General features: G+C 31.9%; 1 protein-coding gene across 1 annotated transcript in view; it reads left to right on the top strand.

Moving 5' to 3' along the window:
• Positions 1–19,666, top strand: part of LOC114331492 (MRG/MORF4L-binding protein) — a 47,723-nt gene extending 28,057 nt beyond the window's left edge. Inside the window, exon 3 of the mRNA XM_028281079.2 lies at positions 1,780–19,666. Coding sequence (XP_028136880.1) covers positions 1,780–2,112 — 333 coding nt within the window. The 3' untranslated portion in view covers positions 2,113–19,666. The remainder of the gene's footprint in view (positions 1–1,779) is intronic.
• Positions 19,667–20,019: the final 353 nt, after the last annotated feature.

Raw genomic sequence — 20,019 nt, 5'->3', positions numbered from 1 at the left:
TGCAACGATGACAGTAAAATTCTCGCGTTAGAGATTCCATAGTAAATCACGAGGGAAAACCAGGAAAAAACCTCGTGATACTATTCCGACATCGTAAGTATTTGGTCTTACATTTAATTTACTTTCAAAAAACTAATACCAAATTCTGACTTTAATATGTTTAAATTATAAATAATATTAATAATACATAGATATACAATAAGTAATACTAAAATATAAAATTTGTACTAACTCGATATGTTATTGACTTACTAATCGTGGTATTTTCTTTCTATTGACTTCCTCTTTCAGTATGGGTAACCACATCCTACTGCATTCTACCGAGGAATTTGCGACACAATTGGTTTCATTTAGCATAATTAGAGCCGTTTCTTTGATTTTTCTCTTTTTACTATCTGATTCTTTCAGGACTATACTTGAATCTCTCCACTGAACTCTATGTTCATTATCCCATGCGTATTGACATATTTGAGATCTATCAAATTCTCTATTTTTAATATAAAACTGATGTTCACTTATTCTAACGTTTAATGGTCTTGATGTTTCACCTAAATAAAATTGTTCGCATTCACAAGGTATTTTATAAATGCAATTCTTTGTTCTTTCTTGTTCATTGTTAGGTTTAGTTTTAGATAGAATAGATCTCAATGTGTTTGTTGTTTTGAATGTTGTTGAAATGTTGAATTTATTTCCTATTGTTTTAAGTTTCTCGGTTTTAAGTTTTAATTTTTTTTTTAAGTTTTAAGTTTCCTAACTTTAATTTTTTTAATAGTACCCTGTATATTTTTTTATAGTTTTGGATGTAGTCTTTTATCGTCTATTCAACACATTTTTTTAAAACAAAATCGGTTCGTAAATAACCAAGAAACTATCAGTTTATTTTTGTTAATTGTTTGTCCCAGACTAATTTATCCAGGCTATATTTCTTAAACGAATAGAGATTTTCGAATGGGACAAAAACTGATCTATTCCATTTGTAATACACTTTCATATCGCGTAGAAAAAATTCATCCCCTAAATATTCATCCCTAACTTACAGGGTGCTATTTAAAAAAATAAAGTTAGGGTATGTAACTAAGGGATGAATATTTAGGGGATAATTTTTTTACGCCATATTAAAGTGCATTACAAATGTAATAGATCAGTTTTTGTCCCATTCGAAAATCTCTATTCGTTTAGGAAATAGAGCCTGGATAAATTAAGTAGTATGGGACACATAATTACCAAAACTAAACTGATATTTTCTTGGTTATTTACGAACCGATTTTATTTTCAAAAAATGTGCTGAATAGACGATAGAAGACCACATCCAAAACTATAAAAAAATATACAGGGTGCTATTAAAAAAATTAAAGTTAGGGGTTGTAACTAAGGGATGAATATTTAGAGGATGATTTTTTTCTACGCCAGATTAAAGTGTATTACAAGTAGAACAGACCACTTTTTGTCCCATTCGAAAATCTCTATTCGTTTAAGAGATTAGCCTGGCTAAATTAGTCTGGGACACCCTGTATACAGATTTTCGATTTCTATTTTTAAATTATGATATTTTAGCATAATAGTAATGAAAATAGGGGTCATGTGCTAGCTCATTTGAGAGGTTATTCAATTCTCTATTCAATGGTATAAAAATCATAATTATTATTTATACAGGGTGGCCAAAAATATTTAATTTTTGAATTAAATTAATTTACGAGAAGAGTGTGTACAAAATAATGTTTATTTGTATTATGAATTTTTTTCCAGCTTTTATTGATACTTTCATTGTCCTTATTTCAGGTAAAAGAAATAAAAAAGGAAGAGAAGACTCCAATCAAGAATCAAAAAGAACGACGAGATAGCAAAGAAGGTAAAGACAATAATAAAACACCCATTGCCAAAAAAGAAATAAAAAAGGAATCAGAAAAGGTAAAACCAATTGGAAACAAAGGTAGAAATTCAACATCGTCCAATAGTGAGAGCAAAAGTGGTAAAACAAAATTTGAAGACACCCCTAAGCCTGCCAAGAGACCCACCAGGGGCAGCTTGAAACCCAATGATGATTCCGGTTCCAGTGGAAAGTCTAGCCCTATCACTGTCACTCCAACTGCAAAAAGAGTCAGGCGTATTTAAAAACCAGTGAACATCATTATTAATATATTAAAGTTACCTTAGATACCTAGTTGAAACCAAAATGGAAGACAGGGTATAGAATGAAAAGTATATTCTGGAATTTTTTTAACACTTCTAGGTGTATAGAGCTAACACATAGTTATTGATCTCTCTGAAATCAAAATCAATATTTAGGTCCAATATTTCCTTTCAAATTTTTTTGCTGAATTCCTAACAGCCTTTAAAATAATAACATTGTTTTTATTCATATTGAATGATAATTAACTATATCGACACAATTTTTGTCAAAGTATTGTCAGCCAAATTGAGTCAATTTCATAGCAGATAACTTTTTTTTCTTTGATGTGACATTGGATAGATAGGTACTTTTTAACTTATAACGTTTAATCAAATACACTAAGCATCAAAATTAACGCACCACCTTAAAAATGGGTCATTTTTGATGTCTCGTATTTCCTAAACCTGTCGTTCGATTTTGTTTTTTGTGTTTTTTCGTCAAAGTTTGGAACACACTGTGGAATATTTTAGCGTATATAAAATATTGAAATTAAAACTCAACTGTAGCCTTAGGCTTTTTTAACATTTTGCTTTTTGATTCATTCGCTTATGTGGAATAATAAAAAAGTTAGGTACTTTAAGAACTAGCCGTGTTATTCATCAATATAGGGTGTTTCTAAATAAGTGCGACAAACTTTAAGGGGTAATTCTGCATGAAAAAATAATGACCGTTTGCTTTATAAACAATGTCCACGAATGATTCGTTTCCGAGATACGGGATGTTGAATTTTTTCTTACAAACTGACGATTTATTTATTGCTCTAAAACCGGTTGAGATATGCAAATTAAATTTGGTAGGTTTTAAGAGGTAGTTATTGCGCATTTTGACATACATTTACAAATTTTATATTCGCCATAGGCGTGCGTACGTGATGTATTTAAAATGTTTATACCCGTATGCACGCCAATGGTGAATATAAAATTCGTAAATGTATGTCAAAAAATGCTTAATAACTACCTCTTAAAATCTACCAAATTTCATTTGCATATCTCAACCAGTTTTAGAGCAATAAATAAATCGTCAGTTTGTAAGAAAAAATTCAACATCCCGTATCTCGGAAACAAAGCATTTGGGGACATATGTTTATAAAACAAACGGTCAATATTTTTTTCATGCAGAATTACCCCTTAAAGTTTGTCGCACTTATTTAGAAACACCCTGTATTTATGAATAATATTGCTATAGTCGGTTCGCTAAACTCAGACACAACTGGCTAGTGATTTTATTAAGTAATTTTGCCAATTTGGTAAAATTGGCAAAAAAAATAATTATTAAATAGTTAGTAATTACCAAATAATTAGAAATTTTACCAATTTTGGCAAAATTGGCCAAAAACAAAAAAATTACCGACTAAAATCACTAGCCAGTTATGTCTGAGTTTAGCGAACCGACTATAGTTGTTAAAGTACCTAACTTTTTTATTATCCAACATAAGCAAATTAATCAAAAAGCAAAATGTTAAGAAAGCCTAAGGCTACAGTTGAGTTTTAATTTCAATATTTTATATACGCTAGAATATTTCACAGGGTGTTCCAAACTTTGAGGAAAAAACACACTATCATTGTTACACCCGGTATACAATGACACTTACCTCTTTAGCAATAATATTATTACTTCGATATTTTTGAATAATAAAGCTATAATATACTAAAAAAAAGCACTCAAATCGGACAACGGGTTTAGGAAATACGACACATCAAAAATGTCCCATTTTTAAGGTGGTGCGTTAATTTTGATGCTTAGTGTATTATAGGAACATAGTGAGAAAAAAGTTATCTCACTCATCTGGCTTATCTCACTCATTAGCATACGGACGGTCCGATAAGCACTTAGCCTCCAAATGAAAAACGAAAAGTTTGGAAAAGTGATGATATATTTCTGAATGTAGTCTCCTTTTAGCTCGATACACTTGGCCCAGCGATGCTCCAACTTATTTAACCCTTCTGAAAAATACGTTTTATCGATGTCTGCAAAGTAGGCTTCCATGGCGGCGATGAACTCCTCATTTGACTTAAATTCCTGCCTGGCGAGTGACTTTCTTAGTTTGGACACAAAAAAAGAAGTCGTACAAGGCCAAATCAGGAGAATAAAGTGGATAGGACGGCAGTTCGTAGCCCAGTTTGGCCATGACGACGGCGGAAGTGTGACGAGGTGCGTTGTCATGGTGGAAGAGCATTTTTTTCTTCCCCAATTTGGGGCTGTTTTTCTGCAATTCGACGTCGAATCGGCCCAATAATACGACCGTTTGGTCCTTTTCAAGTAAGTCGATATAGATCATACCTTGCTAATCCCAGAAAACGGTGGTCACCAGCTTTTCGGCCGATAGGACAGTCTTCGCCTTCTTCAGAGCACGTTCGTTGGGTGACGTCTACTATATCGACTGTTCCTTGATCTCTGGTGAGTACCGGTGGATCCATGTTTTGTCAACGGTTAGGAAGCAATGTAGAAACTCTTTCGGATAACGCTTAAACAGCTTCAGATACTGCTCTGGAGTGGTCTTATGGTTGCGCTTGTTGGCCTGAGGGAGAAAATGTAACACCCATCGCACCGACAGCTTTCTCATTCCCAAAATTTCGTGCAGGATATTACTCACGCAGTCTTTTGAGATGTCTACTGTCTCAGCTATCTCGCGAACATTCAGTCGGTGGTCTGCCAATACGAGATCGTGAATTTCTTTTACATTATCCTCCGTGATAGTTGTTTTCAGGGCACCTGGATATGACTTGGATCAAAAACCGACGTGCGATCACGTTGAAACTCGTTAACAGGTTGACTGCCGAACACACCTATAGGTGTGTTCTCGTGTCATACTGCGATGATGCCAAGTCGAGGTGTGCCGTTACCAGTGTTCCCAAACCTACCTAAAAATCGGTAAATCTACGAAATCAACGTGACAAATACAGTTTTTAAGCTTCTTTTCTGTTCTCTAGTTATAACTACTTCCAGAATCCAGATGTTAATAATATGTACTGACTGTAAATCTGGCAACAGAGAGTAGTCTTGTTACTTGTCAACAAACAACAAGGAGAAGTGCCAACTTCTCGTTTTCAGTATCTCGGTTCTCAATCTCAATTATCATATGCATTACAGAATGCAGATTCTGTAGAAGGAACAAGAGGAGAAAGATGACTATTTTTGAATGCAAAGCATGACCGGAATATCCTGGTCTATGTGTAGAATGTTTTGATGAGTTTCACAAAAACTGATGATTTTATTGTTCATTTTTTATTGTTTTAGCTTTTCATAACTTAAGCAAATAATTTTGTTGGTTTTTATTTTAGTCACTTATGACTTTTGCAAATAAATACATGTATGTATTTTACCACTGCAATAGAATATTTTAACACACCTATAGGTGCATTCTGGCACCGAGTAAATGATTTCCGTTTTAGACATGCTTGCTATCCAAGTCATTTATATAAAATAAATGTGATTCAAGACGATAATTGCAAACATTGCGGAAAACAGGGTGATCTTGATCATATCTTTTTTGAATGTACTAAGTCTCAACAGCATTCAAACTCTCTCTATAAAAATTTAATTAAACTTGATATGCATGCACCATTCAATATCCAGTCTCTGCTGGCTACAGGCTCACAACAAATATACAATATCATTATAGATTTCTTGTTAGATACACGCACAATCCTATAAGATTTGTACGCGCCCATTATATTTTGTATGACTTAAGTTCAGATTTGCATCCTTTTTTATCATAAATGTAATATCACTTTATCAGAGATCCATGATTATTTTTATTGTATTATTATTGTATTGTATTGTTTCTGTTTAATTTTGTATTAGGGATAGGATTGTATATTCTTTATAGCAACTGGCTGAATGACTAATGTCTATGCCATTAAATAAAAAAAACTGATTTCCGTATCTGATGCCAATCACACCTCTAGGTGTTTTAGTTTTTTTGTGTAATTCTTATCACAACACCTTCAACTAACTTTATTTATATATTCATGTATACAACAATACACACATATATCTTTAAAAAAATAGTCGGCACCGGACACAAATGTTATAATTTTTCTCGGCAGTTAACCTGTTAAACCAATGTTGATCGGTCGCCATAGAAGGAGAAGAGTCACCGTACACAGCATTCAAGCGCTCTTAGATTTCACTGTGCCATGTCCCTTCCAAAAACAAGAATCGATCACCGGCCGATATTGCTATTTTTTCATTTTTCTAAAATCCCCGAAACGCCCGCTTCCACGCGCGGTCAAAACAAAATTCTCTTACGGTAATAGTACCATCGCGCGGAGTGGCTAAGTACTTATCGTACCACCTACATATTAATTCTATTTGTAAGCCGCAAGACAGTGCGCAACATTGTGTTATGAAAGTAGTAATTTTTGTAGCATTATAAGGGCAAGGCACAGCATTATAATAAGAACACATTTGCTTAAAAGCCTGGACAGTGTTTTATATTTACAGGGTGTTAGTAAATAAGCGCGACAAATTTTAAGGGGTAAAATTCTGCATGAAAAAATAATGTTAGTTTCCTTTATAAATATAATGTGCAAATGAAATGGTTGAGATAGGCAAATGAAATTTGGCGCATATACGGGTAATCGTATAAATTTTTTAAAGAAAAAAAAATAGTATGTCAGTGAGATATTTTAAATTAAAAATTATTTTTGAATTCATCGTTCAATTTGTGATAAAGAATTTATCTTCCCTTTTGTTCATATGAGGCGCCGTTTTTATGCAAAAAAGGTAAAACATCAACACTTACAAAGTATTCGAAGTAAGTTTTTATACATATAGAAGTTTGTATGAAAAATTTCAACACCCCGTATCTCGAAAACGAAGCATTTGCGGACATATGTTTATCAAGCAAACTGTCATTATTTTTTCATGCAGAATTACCCCTTAAAGTTTGTCGCACTTATTTACTAATGCCCTGTATATATACAGTAACCGCCACGCTACTAGACACACGGGTACATTGAGGTAATACAGTCCTGGACCCTTCACTTGTTGCACTGTATATTTTTATGTCTAGTGACGTCTAGAACGTCAGAAAATGTATAGAAAACATAGAAAGTTGACAGCTGTTTGAAGTTTATAGTTGTAAAAGTTATAAAGTATTATAATATTTTTTCTGTTAAGTTTTTTTTTGAAGCAGAATAACAATAGTATTAATTAATGTAAACTTACGTGCATAGAAATCGGCCCGCTTAAAAATTTTGTCTTTTTTGTCTCATATTTCCTAAAGCTGTTGGCCGATTTAAGTGATTTTTTTAATGTTATAGCCTGATTCTTTAACAATATGAATGTAATAATATTGTTGCTAAGCAGGTAAATTTTTATTGTATGCCGGATGTACGAATCAAACTGTGTTTTTTTCTCGAAGTTCGCATCACCAGTTTTCTTAATATTATGTTTTTTTATTCATTCGTTTATGTTGGATAATAAAAAGTTAGGTACTTTAACAACTAAACATGTTCTTCATCGATACACGGTGTTTCTAAATAAGTGCGACAAACTTTAAGGGGTAATTCTACATGAAAAATAATGACCATTTGCTTTGTAAACATTTCCGCAAATGCTTCGTTTCCGAGATACTGTTTGTAGAATTTTTTCTTACAACTGACGATTTATTTATTGCTCTAAAACCGGTTGAGATATGCAAATGAAATTTGGTAGGTTTTAAGAGGTAGTTATTTCGCATTTTTTGACGTACAATTAAAAATTTTATATTCACCATTGGCTTGCATAAAGGGTAACATGACCGGGTAGTATGACCCGTATGCACGCCAATGGTGAATATAATTTTTTTAATTGTATGACAAAAAATGCGCAATAACTACCTCTTAATACCTACCAAATTTCATTTGCATATCTCAACCGGTTTTAGAGGAATAAATAAATCGGCAGTTTGTAAGAAAAAAATCAACGCCCCGTATCTCGGAAACGAAGGATTTGCGGACATATGTGTTTATAAAGCAAACTTTCATTATTTTTTCACGCAGAATTACCCCTTAAAGTTTGTCACACTTATTTAGAAACACCGTGTATTGATGAAGAACATGTCTAGTTGTTAAAGTACCTAACTTTTTTATTATCCAACATAAATGAATGAATAAAAAAACAGAATATTAAGAAAACCTGAAGCTTTAGTTTGGTTTTAATTTCAGTATTTTATAAATGCTAGAATATTCCACAGGTTGATGCGAGCTTTGAGAAAAAAAACACAGTTTGATTCATACACCCCGTATACAATAAAATTTACCTGTTTAGCAACAATATTATTACAGCGATATTGTTAAAGAATCAGGCTATAACATATTAAAAAATCACTTAAATCGGCCAACAGGTTTAGGAAATACGAAACATAAAAAATGACCAAATTTTTAAGTGGGCCCATTTATATGCACGTAAGTTTATTTTCTGTATGGAAAAAACAATTATTTTGAATGGTTTCATGACAGTCACATGGCATATCAGACATAAAAGTCATATGTGAGAACGGGCCAGATTAGCCCACGCCTAGAAATTTGATACCCGCGTGTGTCTACTAGCGTGGCGCTTACTGTAATAAAACAGGTCACTAATAAAATAGCTAAATAAAGACAATACCTATGCAAGTTTTTTAAGTGTTTCCTACGAAATATAAAAGCAATTAACTTTGAAAACAAAAATTGGATCTGTATCACTCTCTATAAATATACCACTTTCATCTCGAAATTTAATTACACAATGTGTAATGAAATAATTATGTAAAACATGACTGATTTTGATGTAAACGTTTAGAATACATTAATATACCAAATTGATAGTGTTCGAGCAAATATGGGTTTTAGAAAGAAAAGTTGGTTTTTTTTTGTAATAATATTTTTGGAAATTCTACCACTTTTATCTGAAAAAATGTAGGAAATAACCAGTTCTAGTGGTTGCTTCCCATACAAAATTTTGATAAAAGAAAGATCTAACAATTTTTTCTACCACACGTTTTTCCGTATTGTCCTTTGCTTTTCAAGACCTTGAAGCAACTTTATAAATAAACACCTACTCGACACTTTAGAATTTTTTTAGAACTAAGTTCCTTGCCACTGAAGTAATGGATTTTCATCTGTAGTTAATAAAATTATGTTTATAAGCAAATTGCATCTTAAAGAAATTCGGACAATATACACTAAGCACCAAAATTAACGCAGCACCTTAAAAATAGGACATTTTTGATGTCTCGTATTTCCTAAACCTGTTGTCCGATTTTAGTGATTTTTTAGTATATTATAGCTTTGTTCTTCAACAATGTCAGTTTAATAATATTATTGCTAAACTGGTAAGTGTCATTATATACCGGGTGTAACAATCATACTGTGTTTTTTCCTCAAAGTTTGAAACACCCTGTGAAATATTCTAGCGTATATAAAATATTAAAATTAAAACTCAACTGTAGCCTTAGGCTTTCTTGACATTCTACTTTTTGATTCATTCGCTTATGTGGAATAATAAAAAAGTTAGGTACTTTAACAACCAGTAGCCATGTTATTCATCAATACAGGGTATTTCTAAATAAGTGCGACAAACTTTAAGGGGTAATTTTGCATGCAAAAATAATGACCGTTTGCTTTATAAACATATGTCCACAAATGTTTCGTTTCCGAGATACGGGATGTTGAATTTTTTCTTACAAACTAACGATTTATTTATTGCTCTAAAACCGGTTGAGTTATGCAAATGAAATTTGGTAGGTTTTAAGAGGTAGTTATTGCGCATTTTTTGACATACAATTAAGAATTTTATATTCACCATTGCGTGCATACGGGATGTATCTAAAATGTTTATACTCGTATGCACGCCAATGGTGAATATTAAATTCTTAATTGTATGTCAAAAAACGCGCAATAACTACTCTTAAAATGTATCAAACCTCATTTGCATATCTCAACCAGTTTTGGAGCAATAAATAAATCGTCAGTTTGTAAGAAAAAATTCAACATCCCGTATCTCGCAAACGAAACATTTACAAGCATACGTTTATAAAGCAAACGGTCATTACTTTTCATGCGGAATTACCCCTTAAAGTTTGCCTCACTTATTTAGAAACACCCTGTATTGATGAATAACATTGCTAGTTAAAGTACCTAACTTTTTTATTATCCAACATAAGCGAATAAATCAAAAAGCAAAATGTTAAGAAAGCCTAAGGCTACGGTAGAGTTTTAATTTCAATATTTTATATACGCTAGAATATTCCACAGGGTGTTCCAAACTTTGAGGAAAAACACACTATCATTATAACACCCGGTATACAATGACACTTATCTCTTTAACAATAATATTATTACACCGATATTCTTAATATATTCTTAATATTCTTAAGAATAAAGCTATAATATACTAAAAAAATCACTGAAATCGGACAACAGTTTTAGGAAATACGAGACATCAAAAATGTCCCATTTTTAAGGTGGTGCGTTAATTTTGATGCTTAGTGTATTATGGCAGTTCATAGATTCATAGATGTATCAACAACTTATAAGATACAGCTTAAATATGTGGGCCGCCAATAAAATGATAAAAGCTTTTTTTAGAAATCAAAAAACTTTCTTCTATGTCCCATGTTTGGTCAGATAGTACACATTAATCTAGAATTGTAATATAAAATGGTTTAAAACTATGTATTTCCTAAAAAATAAAAAATTGTTTTAAGTAAAATTTTATCAAAGATAAGGTTAAACTCTAACTAAATTTTAATCAGAATAAACTACCTCGTAAGGTCTTAAAAAGCTGAGACTAAGTTTTAGCTTGCTATCCATTTTAATCAAACATCTGTTTAAATTTTCGACCATCAGGAAGAACTTTTATCTTTACAAAGTCTTATAAATCAAATTCATGACAGTTGGATGATTCACTGTTAGACATAAAAGTCACACAATTTTCTGTATTCTGGCCTGCAGGTAACCAGCTTATCATTAATCTTTTCTGGTCAGAGGTTGCCAACCTAATTCCTTAAAAAATATGTATACGATTCTAAAAATATCAAATACGCTTAGTAGAAAATAACTTTTTGGTTCCTCGGTCAGTGAATTGCTTGATGCGACATATTAAGTTACTGTTTTTGTTATATCTTCAACGAAATAGCAGATAGAGAAAACCAATCATCAGCCTCTTCGGTTATGTCGGCATCTGGAACGCTACAAACATCTCCACCATGGAATAAAGCAAAGATGATCATCATTATAAATTATAATTAAAACGAACTGACCTCAGCAATATTCGAATTCACCAGATTACACATATCGTCCCTGTCATTTTCAACTATCGAATGTGAAAAGTGGTACTTTTCAGGAGAGCAAAAATAACTCTTTTTTAAAGACTCCTAAATCAGCGCATTGACAAATGGTAAAATTTTTATATTTTTTGTATGTAATCTTTAATCCTTGCTAGATTGATAACAAATTTGAACTGCTTATCATTTTTTTCTTTCCAAAAAATCACATTCGTTACTTTGCTTTTTGTATCAATCAAAGATTTGTTTCGGTTCCATGATTCAAAGTAGAGAATGTATAATAGCGAATAACTGTATAATCAAATAATGAAAATCCGTTAAAATGAAATCATAAACTGCCTCACAAGAATCTCTTGGAAGCGATATTGAAACAAAATTCGCACAAATTGTAAACACGTGCATTTTATTCTTCTCAGTAGTTTAGCATTTTCGACAGTTTACAGATTATAATTGAATAAAACTGTTAAATTACAACACAAACTAGCGAATGTGACACATTCGACATTTAGCGTTGTACAAATATACCTTTAGTTATATTTATACAAAACAGTTTGCAGTTAACCAAATGAGAAAATGTTCATATTCGATGGTTTAAACAGCATATTTCCTGCGCTCCTAATCAAGCTACAATAACGAGAATTTGCCACAACATGTATCACGTATAATGCGAGGGCAAGGTATCGAATCTTAAAAACCCGATTTTTCACATTCGATAGTTGGAAATGGTAGGGACGATATGTTTAAAAACATCTAGTATAATTTTTCAATTTATATGGAATGTTTCATTGCAATACATTATTAAGACTTGCTTGAAAACCCAATCAAACTCCTACGAAAATAAAGTTAACTTAAAAAAGAGGACATGACATCACACCATTATGGCGAATTGTAATAACCTTTAATCTTTGATAGTAGTTTTGCTTTTGAGATGTTTATTTAATAAGAAAAAAATTTAAAAATTGTGAAATTTTTATAGTATGTATCACCTTAGATGTCTTGCTCGGCCACACAGTTCACTAAAATATCATAGTAATCATGATAAAACGAAAAAATGCAATAGAATAATAGTATTTCTAGATTTTATGGTGTTTATTCCATCTAGACAAACTTGTTATATTATTACGATGTAGTTTGAACATAAACATATTCCATAAACTAATATCTATACTTCATTCTAGAAGTAGATGCCGAAAATGTAAAGGATAATAGAAATATACAGTCTTAGATGTTTTCGATATTCTCATAAATACACTAAGCACCAAAATTAACGCACCACCTTAAAAATGGGACAGTTTTGATGTCTTGTATTTCCTAAACCTGTTGTCCGATTTTAGTGATTTTTTTAATATGTTATAGCTTTATTCTTCAATAATATCGATGTAATAATATTGTTGCTAAACAGATAAGTGTCATTGTATACCGGGTGTAACAATGATAGTGTGTTTTTCCTCAAAGTTTGGAACACCCTGTGGAATATTCTGGCGTATATAAAATATTGAAATTAAAACTCAACTGTAGCCTTATGCTTTCTTAAATTATGCTTTTTGATTCATTAGCTTATGTTGGATAATAAAAAAGTTAGGTACTTTTACAACTAGCCATGTTCTTCATCAATACAGAGTGTTTCTAAATAAGTGTGACAAACTTAAGGGCTAATTCTGCATAAAAAAATAATAGTCCTGTCGCCAGGGGGGGGGGTACAACGGCCTCCTTAATTCAGATGGACTTACCCAAGTTTTTTTATGTATTTTGACCCGTAGAACACGAATTTTTTGGGTAACAATTGATCCGGATTACATGAGGGATTACATAACAGCGATTTTTCGCAAAACAAAACATTTTTTGTATTCTTTGGGTGATTCTTCAGCAAAAACTGGTCCTACAAGTTTTTTCGTAGGATGCATAGTTTTCGAGATAAACGCAGTTGAACTTTCAAAAAATCGAAAAAATGCAATTTTTGAACCCGAATAACTTTTGATTAAAAAATAAAATAGCAATTCTGCTTACTGAATTTGAAAATTCACGTCAAATTCTATCGGTTTTTTTCATTGCTAAAAATTAAGTTTTTATTTGTTAAACAAAACCATAAACACATAGTGTTTCCCGTACCCAATGCATGCGTTTTATGTACGTAATCTACGTAGAAATTGTCTGTATGCGCGCCTACTCGTTCGAATTCAAATGAGAAATGCATTGAAAACATCATTCAATCACTATGTGTTTATAGCTTTGTTTAACAATAAAAAAATTAATTTTTAGCAATGAAAGTAATCAAAACCGATAGAATTTGGCTTGAACTTTCAAATGCGGTAAGCAGAAATGCTATTTTATTTTTCAATCAAAAGTTATTCGGGTTCAAAAATTGCAATTTTTCGATTTTTTAAAAGTTCAACCGCATTTATGTCGAAAACGATGCATTCTACGAAAAAACTTGTAAAAACATTTTTTGCTTAGAATGGCCCAAAAAATACAAAAAAATGTTTTGTTTTGCGAAAAGCGCTGTTATGTGATTCCTCAAGTTCTTTGTTTATAACAATCTTATCGATATCCGACTGTTACCCAAAAAATTCATGTTCTACGGGTCAAAATACATAAAAAAGCTTGGGTAAGTCCATCTGAATTAAGGAGGCCGTTGTACCCCCACTGGCGACAGGACTATAATGACCATTTGCTTTATAAACATATGTCCGCAAATGCTTCGTTTCTTAGATACGGGATGTTGAATTTTTTCTTACAAACTGACGATTTATTTATTGCTCTAAAACCGGTTGCGACATGCAAATGAAATTTGGTAGGTTTTAAGAGGTAGTTATTGCGCATTTTTTGGCATACAATTAAGAATTTTATATTCACCATCGGCGTGCATACGGGTAATATGACCCGTATGCACGCCAATGGTGAATATAGAATTCTTAATTGTATGCCAAAAAATGCGCAATAACTACCTCTTAAAACCTACCAAATTTCATTTGCATATCTCATCCGGTTTTAGAGCAATAAATAAATCGTCAGTTTGTAAGAAAAAATTCAACATCCCGTATCTCGGAAACGAAGCATTTGCGGCCATATGTTTATAAAGCAAATGGTCATTATTTTTTTATGCAGAATTACCCCTTAAAGTTGGTCGCACGTACTTAGAAACACCCTGTATTGATGAAGAACATGGCTAGTTGTTAAAGCACCTAACTTTTTTATTATACAACATAAGCTAATGAATCAAAAAGCATAATGTTAAGAAAGCATAAGGCTACAGTTGAGTTTTAATTTCAATATTTTATATATGCCAGAATATTCCACAGGGTGTTCCAAACTTTAAGGAAAAAACACACTATCATTGTTACACCCGGTATACAATGACACTTATCTGTTTAGCAACAATATTATTACATCGATATTCTTGAATAATAATGCTATAACATATTTAAAAAATCACTAAAATCGGACAACAGGTTTAGGAAATACAAGACATCAAAAATGTCCCATTTTTAAGGTGGTGCGTTAATTTTGGGGCTTAGTGTATTATCATCTTGATGCTCATTGTTAGAGCGTATTCTTTTCTATACAAAGCTATTCTGGTCACCAGTGTCTGATCATCTTCAACATTTTCGGCTAAGATGACAGTGTCATCCTTCTTCTTCTTAAAGTTCCCTCTCCTATCGGAGGTTGGATATCATAATGGCTATGGTCACTTTGTTGGCTGCTGCTTTGAATAGTTGTAATGAACTACAGTTAAACCATTCTCTAAGGTTCCTCAGCCAGGAGATGCGTCTGCTTCCTATGCCTCTTCCTTGTGTCATCCTCATATTATCTAATGTTAGTGCACTCCATTTACCTTTATTCCAGCTGTTTCACTCTCAAGGCCTATTTTCAGGATCTCTTCCGAGTAGGCAGTAAAAAGAATTGACGACAATACGCATCCCTGTCTCACCCCACGTCTGATTTCAATTTCTTCTGACAGCTGTTCTTAAGACGTACTTTTGCTCGCTGCAATAGTATAAATTCGATATGATCCTGAGGTCATTATAGTTTATCTTCTTTAATTTCGGTACATTTATTAATTAGTGTGTTAAAGCCAAAGTGGTGTAAGTCATATTTTTGAAATGATGTAGGACTTGCTTTACAATCTTGATATATAGACCTCTTAAAAGAAGAAAAGTGGTGTAAGTTTCTACACTGTATTGCTGTAAAGACTTAAAACCACTTTTCCTGATGACAAGAGGTCTATATATTGAGATTATAAAGCGGGACATTCGAAAATATGACTTGCATCACTTTGGTTTTAAAGGTGAACATTCACGGTCATGCCATCGCGTCAAATGACGTGATATACAGCCAAATTTTGATCGTGAGTGTTGAATCATGATTGCTTTTTTGGCGTAATCCCAAAATCCGGATTTCCATTAGCTTTGTAATCCATCGCGTCATGCCGTTGCTTGACGCCAAGCCATCATGCCGTCTGCTCGTGAGTGGCGATACACCGCGTCATGCCATCGCGCCACCCTCCCGGCAGCATCTAAACATTCCGTATATGTATTTGGAACATAGGAGTTTTCTATTGGTTCGTTGCAGCACGCGGTAATATTTTAACCAATAGGCGGCGAGGTTCCAGATGCATATACGGAATGTTGGTCGGTCCCAAATTCATATACGGATTGTTACAATATCGTACACCGAAAAAGATAAGTCTTTTAAAAGGAGATTGATTTTAAAATACTTGTTACTGTCTTATTAAATAAAAATAAAACAATTATACCTAGTATTTCGAATGTTATTTGGTGCGAAATTCATATGCGGAATGTTAATTATTCGTAGACCAAAAATGGGACTTTTTATTAATCAGTTAAAGGAGACTGATTTTAGAATACCTATCTTATTGATGTATTATTAAAGCAAAATATAACAATGATTAGGTACCTATTTGGTGCAAAATTCATAAATGGGATGGTATAGATTTGAGATACATACATATTTCTTTATTTGACTATTTCTCAGAATTTTTAATGACTTGCACGTGTTGTTAAGTATGTTTAGATCTGTTTCAGCTATTCAATTCAATTCTGTTGAAGTTTAGGGCTGTGTGCTATCAGACGAAAATAAATGTTAACTTGGTTATAACGTTTGCGGTTGTGTTTTAAATATTATATTCTGGTTTATATACAGAGAGAGTCTGTAATTTGGAATAATTTCAATATCTCAAATACTAATCGTTTTTTTGAAAATTGCTCAGACCAGTCGATTAGTATTTCAAATTGTCCTTTTTGACATACAATAATAATGTATACAGGGTGTTCCAATTTAGAGATATGACGTCATCGTTGATTTTCTTAAATGGCAACACTATCATTTTGATAGCCATTTTGATTGGGTGTATAAAGTTATACATAAATGCAAAATTTCAAATTGTTATTCCCTACCATATACAAGATAATAAAAAATAACAAAGTTATGTCTTTAATTTGGAATAAATTCAATAATTCAAATACTATTTGTTTTTTTGAAAAATGCTTAAACCCGTCGATTTGTATTTCAAATTGTCATTTTTGACATAAAATAATAATGTATAAAGGGTGTCCCAATTTAGAGATTTGACGTCATCGTTGATTTTCTTAAATGGCAACACTGTTATTTTGATAGCTATTTTGATAGGGTGTGTAAAGTTATACATAACTGCAAAATTTCAAATTTTTATTCCCTACCATATACAAGATAATAAAAAATAACAAAGTAATAAAAAATAAGTAATCAAATAATAATTGAATTTAATTATTTCAATTAAGCAAATGCTCATAATGTTGCCCTCAATTATTGTCAAATGGTCAGTGGGCAATATTATGAGCATTTGCTTAATTGAACTAATTAAATTTCATTATTATTTGATTACTTGTTTTTCATAACTGTTATTTTTTATTATCTTATAAATGGTAGGGAATAAAAATTTTGAAATTTTGAAGTTATGTATAACTTCAAATTGGGTGTCCCAATTTAGAGATTTGACGTCATCGTTGATTTTCTTAAATGGCAACACTGTTATTTTGATAGCTATTTTGATAGGGTGTGTAAAGTTATACATAACTGCAAAATTTCAAATTTTTATTCCCTACCATATACAAGATAATAAAAAATAACAAAGTAATAAAAAATAAGTAATCAAATAATAATTGAATTTAATTATTTCAATTAAGCAAATGCTCATAATGTTGCCCTCAATTATTGTCAAATGGTCAGTGGGCAATATTATGAGCATTTGCTTAATTGAACTAATTAAATTTCATTATTATTTGATTACTTGTTTTTCATAACTGTTATTTTTTATTATCTTATAAATGGTAGGGAATAAAAATTTTGAAGTTATGTATAACTTTACACACCCTGTCAAAATAGCTATCAAAATGCTAGTGTTGCCATTTAAAAAAATCAACGATGCCGTCTATCTCTAAATTGGGACACCTTGTATACATTATTATTTTATGTCAAAAATGACAATTTGAAATACTAATCGACTGGTCTGAGCATTTTTCAAAAAAACAATTATTATTTGAATTATTGAATTTATTCCAAATTACAGACATAACTTTGTTATTTTTTATTATCTTGTAAATGGCAGAGAATAAAAATTTGATATTTTGCAGTGATGTATGACTTTACACACCCTATCACAATGACAGTGTTGCCATTTAAGAAAATCAACGATGACGTCATATCTCTAAATTGGGACACCCTATATACATTATTATTGTATGTAAAAAAGGAAAATTTGAAATACTAATCCACGGGTCTGAGCAATTTTCAAAAAAACAATTAGTATTTGAGATATTGAATTTATTTCAAATTACAGACTCTCTCTGTATTTATTTTGGTCTACGAATAATTAACATTCCGCATATGAATTTCGCACCAAATAACATTCGAAATACTATAGTTGTTTTATTTTTATTTAATAATACAGTAACAAGTATTTTAAAATCAATCTCCTTTTAAAAGACTCTAAAAAAACTTATCTTTTTCGGTGTACGATATTGTAACAATCCGTATATGAATTTGGGACCGACCAACATTCCGTATATGCATCTGGAACCTCGCCGCCTATTGGTTAAAATATTACCGCGTGCTGCAACGAACCAATAGAAAACTCCTATGGTCCAAACTCCCGGCAATGTCCAAACCCACGTCCATTTTTCGTCTTCACTGAACCACGTCAAATACAAAATGATAACCAATTTGGAGTGATCGTTAATGGGCTATGATTTTGGCGTCAATCCGTTTGACTGAAACCATTTGGCGTGGTTCCAAATGAATTGACCGTGAACAGCCTCAATTGTTCATGACTTACTTTATCGAATGCTTTATTACAGTCGGAAAAATGAAAGATTACCCATGAACGATCACATCAATCACATATTTTGTATTTGCTGTCTTTTTCCATGAATAGCAAAGCGAGAGAGAGAGAGAGAGAGAGAGAGAGAGAGAGAGAGAGAGAGAGAGAGAGAGAGAGAGAGAGAGAGAGAGAGAGAGAGAGAGAGAGAGAGAGAGAGAGAGAGAGAGAGAGAGAGAGAGAGAGAGAGAGAGAGAGAGATTATTAATAATCTGAATAATATGTGATTGATATGATCGTTCATGGGCATTTTCATTTTTCCGACTGTATAATTAATAAAACAGTGGCTACATTTTCTAAAAATAGTAGAATTATTCAGGGAAAATCTCCAGACATGGCAACTTTGGCACTATAATGCTCTAATTTTACAGCAATTGTTACAATTACCCGTTCACCCTTCCTTCTTATATTTACTTTTTTTAACTTTACGGTAAAAAATTGCAGCTAATTGGATATTTATAATTGTATTAAAGTAGACTGTGTTCAACTACGCCATCTAAGGTCGCATGTACAAACTTTTTAAAAATGATTATTTTGATACCAAAAATTGTTAAGGTTTAAGATAAATTGGGCACATAATTTTTTTTTATATCAACATATCTGCTTATTTTCTTTGTATAATTTATGTTATTGTCCAATATGTATGTAGTTTATAAGACATATTGTGTTCAAAACTCTTTTTAATTTTTGTTAATTTTTAGAAATAAAACGCTTGGAAACAATGTGAGGTACAATCAGAATAACTTTTATGCCTTAATAAACAGCAAAACAGTAAGTTCGTTCAGTATTACAAGCGCAAGTGCCTCATCGAATTGTTTCTTAATTTCAATGTTTTGTTTTCATATCAAACAAATATATATCTATATTAATCTCTGATATTTTATTGCTATATTTTATCTTTACCTTAACCTTTATCCCAGGTTTATATAAAACTATGTTACAGTATCGCACACATCACTCAAGTATCTTGAAAATAATTTACTTATTCTGGATATGCCAACTTGTCTCGGTATATTTTCGCCGATGAGGATAGGAAACGGCGAACACATAATGGGAAAAAGCCAAATAAGAAGAAGAAGCGCCAATTCGCAAAATTGGCAATTCAGACGTATATTATACATTTTAAAGTAGAAGACTTTAAAATGATATTGCCAATATTTATGAGTTGCGTTCCTGGGACGACTTTACTAAAAGAAAGTTCATTCGATTACATGAAATTATTCC

The sequence above is a fragment of the Diabrotica virgifera genome, chromosome 2, assembly GCF_917563875.1.
Source record: "Diabrotica virgifera virgifera chromosome 2, PGI_DIABVI_V3a".
Lineage (NCBI taxonomy): Eukaryota > Metazoa > Arthropoda > Insecta > Coleoptera > Chrysomelidae > Diabrotica > Diabrotica virgifera.
The sequence above is the reverse complement of the archived record's forward strand: the minus strand, read 5'-3'. Positions and strand labels throughout refer to the sequence as shown.